Here is a 5,650-nt window from a genome sequence, read left to right on the forward strand (position 1 = left end):
CCCAGGACCTGCTCAGCGAGGGTCCCCTGGGAAGTGGGCTCCATCCCCTCGCTCCTCAGGCACTGGCAGCTGCTTCACACCAGAGTCACAGCGAGGCTGCTCCCCATGGGCATGGCTGCCATCACCGCTGGGGCACGAGCCCCTCGGCTGTGGCCGGGTCCGGAGCTGGTGCCCGGGGGGGCGACACCTCCTGCCCGGGGGACACAGCTACAGGGCACCCCGGTCGGCAGTGCACACTGAGCCCGGGGGTTTTGGGGAGGAGCCGGCCGGCAGGTCACAGACCCCTCTGAGCATCCCTCCGGGACACATGCCCTCCGGGAGGGCACAGAGATCCCCCCGGGACGCGTTCTGCCGCGGGCTCTGCCACTGCAAGGAGGGGCAGGCGGCGAGACACCCGCAGCCGGCTGTCCCCGAGGCTGAGCGGTCCCCGCTTGGGGCAGCCGCCTCCCCGGGGGACAGAGAGCCCGCGGCCTTCCCGGGCAGCCTCCCCAGAAAGGGTCTTAGGTCTGATTCCTGACTGCAGCTTGTGCCCGTCGCCTCGGCACCGCCGCCAGCTCCGCCGGGACGAGGCCGGCTGTGCCGGCGGTAAACACCGCCCAGGCGGAAGCCAGGCCGGCGGCAGCGCCGCCGCTCCCCGCCCGGGCCCGCCCCGCCGCCTCCTGCCCGGCCGCGGCGGTCTCGGCATGGCGGCGGCGGGCGGCGGCGGCGGCAGGGCCTGCTTCGTGCTGGGCGCCTCGGGGGAGACGGGCCGGGCGCTGCTGCGGGAGCTGCTGGCTCGGCAGCTCTTCGCCAGGGTGACGCTGGTCGGGCGGCGCCGGCTGAGTCTGGGCGAGGAGACGGGGGCGGCCGTGGTGCGTGGGGCCGGCCGTGGTGCGTGGGGCCGGGGGTCCCGGGGGGCGGCCAGGGCGGGCGCGCTGACCCTCGGCCTCCCCGCAGGAACAGGTGGTGGTGGACTTTGAGCGGCTGAGCGAGCACGCCGCCGCCTTCCAGGGACACGACGTCGGCTTCTGCTGCCTGGGCACCACCAGGGCCAAGGCTGGCGCGGTGAGTGGGACCCCCGGGGGCGCAGGGGTCCTGCCCACCCTCTGCCCCGCCGCAGTCACCCTCCTCTTCCCTCTGCCTGCAGGCTGGCTTTGTCCGTGTGGACCGGGACTATGTCGCGCAGGCAGCAGAGCTGGCGCGGGCAGGGGGCTGCGAACACTTCGTCCTGCAGTCCTCCCAGGGGGCAAACCCGCACAGCCGCTTCCTCTACCTCCGCGTGAAGGTGAGGGGGCAGCTGGGGTGGGCTCCTCCCGGGACGCTGGGGAAGGAAGCAGGAGCTGAGGTGTCAAGAGATGCAAATGGCTCCGAGGGTCTTCCTGGTGCTGGGGGACAAGGGAGTGAGGGAAGGGGACTGGCAGGACAGCCGTGCGACTGGCTGCATCCAAAGCAGCCCAGCACCCGCATAGCAGCATCCACCTCCCTCTTCAAACCACCAGAAAGACCCGCAGGGGTCTCCAGCCCGACCCAGGCTCCCCAATCCCAAGATGGGATGGCTTCACAGCTAGGTGGGAGGCGCAGGGCTGTGTCTAGCTGCAATGTGAACTATCCAGGGGTGGAGAGTCCAGAGGCACCCCAGGTGGGACCATACCCATGGCCAGAGTTTTTTTCCCCATACATTGTGTGCTGCAGCCCCCAGCATCTGCTGGACTCACTGCTGTCTGCCCAGTGTCTTGCGCCAGGATCCCCAGGCTGGACACTGTGTCCAGATGCTGTCTCAGGAGCGTCCAGTTGCAGTTAGCATGGTGGTTGCAAGGGTGCGCTGCTGACTCACGGTCAATGTGTCCACGGTGGACACTCGCCCCACGCTGCCCTTTCCTGGAGAGCTGCGCGCTGCCCAGGCAGTGCCTGGCCTGTACCAGCTCTCATTGGCACTGGTGTCATCCTGCCCACGGCTCAGTAACTCTCCTGCCAATTCGCGGGGCTGCAGGGAGGGTGCTTGCAAGTCGTCCTTGCCTCCTTTCATCCTGCCCGACTGCTCTGACAGGGAGAAGTGGAGAACCTGGTCCAGGCTGTTGGTTTTGATCGCTGTACCATTCTCCGGCCAGCGTGAGTAGCGGTAGAGGAGGGTGGAGGGTTGCCAGGGCAGTGGGCTGGGGGATGGAGAAAGAGAGAAAGGATGCATAAGGGGAGGGCTGGGGAGGGAAGGGGAGAAAGTCACCAGCTGCAAATGCGGCTCCTGGATGAGCACACTGCTTCCCAATGCTGCAGAGGGCAAGCACAGGCGTTTCCCATGGCCCGGCCCAATGCTAGTGTCACGTGCTGTGCAAGGAGAAGAGGCTTGGGTTGAAAGCAGAGGTTGGGGACATAGGTCAAAGCTTATCTCTGCACAGACCGTGACCTTATGCAGGGGGGAGACTCACCTGTATCCTTCAGCTCCTTCATGCTCTTGCTGCCTTGGAGAACTGGCATCCCAGTTTCGGCAGCACTGCGGGGAAAGGAGTTCAGTGTCCCAGGGCTCAGCTCAGCCACGTTCTGGGACTCTGGCAAAGCTCCACGGCCCCCATGTGGGTTTAGGAAGCTGGGCTGGGCCCCCGGCGCAGCTGGAGAACCCAGTCTCTAGCTTTTCCCCCGGGGGATGCCTTCAGCCTGACTCACCTTACCTCCTCGCTCTGCAGGGTGCTGCTGTGCAATCGTCAGGAGTCCCGCCCCGCAGAGTGGATGGCCCAGAAGTTTCTGGGTGTTGTGGCTCTGGTCTTCCCCACTGCTTACTCTGTGCCTGTGGAAACTGTGGCCAGGGCTATGGTGGCCAGTGTGCTGCAGCCAGGCGAGGGGAAGGTGGAGGTGCTGGAGAATGGGGCCATCCACAAGCTGGGAAAGGCAGTGCCACGGCAGGGCACGTAGAGCAAAGGGATAGTCAGGAAAGAGCTTGACTGACTCTGTTCAGATGCTCTTCTGGGCTGCGGATGCATGCATGCGTGGGAGAGGAGCGGGGTGCTTGCATGGCTAATGTGGAGATGGAGGTGCATTTCTTTGCATAGCAGCTGTTCCGTCAAGTGATCAAAAATGCAGGTGCTGGCTGGTGGGCGAGGAGGAACAATGTGCTCTGCTGCCTGGATCCGGCATGCGAATCCAGGTAAAAATGGTGTAATCCAGACAATTTCTTGAATTCAGGCCTTCAATAAAATCCTATGAACGGTCTGTCTGTGCCAGCTTTGTGTTGAAATTGTGTTTGTCTCCTGCACATTGCCAGCCCAACCGCATCTGTTCACGGATTGCGTCTTTTGGTGACACTTCAAGGAATGCACACGGGCAAGCAGCCGTGCCGTAGGCGGAGGCAGGAGAGCAGAGGCAGCACGCAGCTGCCTGCGCAGAGGCTGCGCCCCGCGGCGCACGCAGTGGCACCGGCGCTGCTTGGGCAGCGGAGCTCCTGGAAGCTGGGCAGCAGTTGATGTGCGCGGGGCGCTGGCTCTGCCTGCGGCAGGTCTCTGCAAAGACGCAGCACGTGCCTTGTCCTCACCCATCTGCTCTGAGTGCAGAGGGGCAGCTACAGGGATGCTGCTGCTCACATACAGGTCGTCACTTTAGTGCTTACAGTAGCATAAACGCCACGCAAATACTCGCATTGACTCGAAAACCCCCGTGACCGCTGGCTCCTCTGGGCTTTCCTTACGGACACAAGTGGACCAGAGCTCAGCCCTGTTCCCAAGGGTGCTCCGCCCGTGCAAGAGGTGAGGCCAGCCCCATGCACGTCTCGGGGTGGGCTTGCCCTTGCCCCACACTGCCTGGGTGCTGGAAGGGGAGCGGGTCCCTGCTGTGGGCACGGAGCAGGCGCAAGGAGCAAGGCTGTGTCCCAGCCGCGGCCCCGGCTGTTCTCGGGCCTTGCGCTCAGGGTCGAGGAACTTGGTGGCTCCGCATCTGGGATGCAGGACTTACGTGACTCCCAAATTCCCAGCTGGCCAGAGTCCCAGTGCTCTGGGTAACGCTGCTTTCCAGGGTTTTCTCCTTTCAACCTCACCCGTGGCTCCTGTGTCAGTGACTCGGATGCAGCAAGCGGAGGGAGCCGGGATCCCCCATCTTCCTTCTACACAAGCATTTGAACCATCAGGCTGGACCTCAGAAGCTTGGTGGAGGCAGTGGAATGGTGCAACCATCTAACCAACGCCGTGTGTTAGCTGAGTCACTCCTGAACCATGCACAGGGCTTAGTTCAAAGGTAACAAGTGAGGGGCTGCAGAGATGTAATTATGGATCAGACTGTCCTGGTGAGAGCAAAAGCAGTAACTTTAAAGTTTAATCTCAAAAGGGAAATGAGAAGTAAGCTGGCCTTAAAAAAGGTGATGTGCTGATACAGGGGAGTGGAAATGAACGCCTGAAGTGGCAAGACCTGAAAAGAGGTGAAAATTGCATATAGATGAGAGAGGGAAAAAAAGAATACAAGCTCTGAAAAGTTACAGGTGAAAGGCAGGCAACAGAAGATTTGAGGAAAACATCGTAAAGGCATAAAAGTTAATCAGGACTATGTGAGAAGCAGAAAGCTCTCCAGAGAGCCACGGGGACAGGACGTGATCAGGCTCTATGAGAAGGAAAGAGCCATCATGGAAAATCTTGGTGAGTTACTTGCATTGGCCTCTGCTGTGAAGGAGCTCACACTAGGTTCATTCCTTAGGGGACACACATTTGCATGACTGTCCCAAGGCACAGAGGAAAAAAAAAAAAATTTTTAACGCCATTTTTAGAATACATGGTTAAAAATCTGCCAGAAGGAGCGCTCAGATGAACTGCCAAATACTCGCCTGGGTGAGAATTACAGAGATCCCTCTACCAAAAAGCCAATGTTGTTAAATATGATGCTAATTTTTAAAAAGTTCCGGTGGGAACCAGGGAACTGCAAAGCAGCAAGGCTGCCTTCTATAAAAGGCAAGTTGTTAGAAAGGATAATAAAGTCTTGAAATAACAGAGCCCAGGATAAATCTGGTGTAATGGGAGATTCCACAGGGCTTTTGAGGGGGCAGTTGCAAGGCACAAACCTAGAGCACTCTTGGAGGAAGCCAGCCATTGTGTACACAAGACAATCTGGTCCTCGGAGTGCACTTGGATCTCCAAAAAGCTCCCCCAGAAGGGCTCTTAAAGAAATCAAGCTGTCGTGGGAAGAAAAGGAAGGTCTGGGTAGTTTCTTACTGGAAATATTTTCTTAGCACTCTAAAGCCTTGAAATGCACAAGCCAAACATTTCTCACTGGACAAAGGTCTGCAGAAAACACAAGCTAATTCTGTGTAACCCTTGTTTCTGCTCGGTGGTGTATGGTCTCTTTGTCAGTATTTCAGATAAGTCTCTGCTAAAATGCACAACTGCAATCCCAGTGCACAGTATAGCTTCCTTATGACTCTCTTACATGAAGCTTCATCGCTCATTTTGGACCTCAATTTCCCCAACTTGCCCTGTGCATTCATTAAACCTCCTCCCCGGGGCTGTGGAAGAGATTATAGAGCACCAGCCACCGAACTACAGCAGAGCCACGGGACCAGGGGATTTGCCCCCCAGGACTGAAGGAAATAAAGTAGGTAAACGCCTTTAGGGGACAGACCCGATTCCTCCAGGGGGTCTCATGGGGCAAAGCTCCAGGCTCCTCGGGGTTTGCCATGCCCCCGGCATGCCTGGAGAGGCCATCT

General features: G+C 59.4%; 1 protein-coding gene across 1 annotated transcript; it reads left to right on the forward strand.

Moving 5' to 3' along the window:
* Positions 1-683: 683 nt before the first annotated feature.
* HTATIP2 (HIV-1 Tat interactive protein 2) lies at positions 684-2,963 on the forward strand (the record flags this gene model as incomplete). Its single annotated transcript, XM_082002972.1, has 5 exons — positions 684-851; positions 937-1,044; positions 1,127-1,264; positions 2,027-2,088; positions 2,658-2,963. The coding sequence occupies 5 exons, from the start codon at positions 684-686 to the stop codon at positions 2,881-2,883; spliced, it is 702 nt and encodes a 233-aa protein (XP_081859098.1). The 3' UTR covers positions 2,884-2,963.
* Positions 2,964-5,650: the final 2,687 nt, after the last annotated feature.

Source organism: Phaethon aethereus (genome assembly GCF_964289735.1).
Source record: "Phaethon aethereus genome assembly, chromosome: 8".
Classification (NCBI taxonomy): domain Eukaryota; kingdom Metazoa; phylum Chordata; class Aves; order Phaethontiformes; family Phaethontidae; genus Phaethon; species Phaethon aethereus.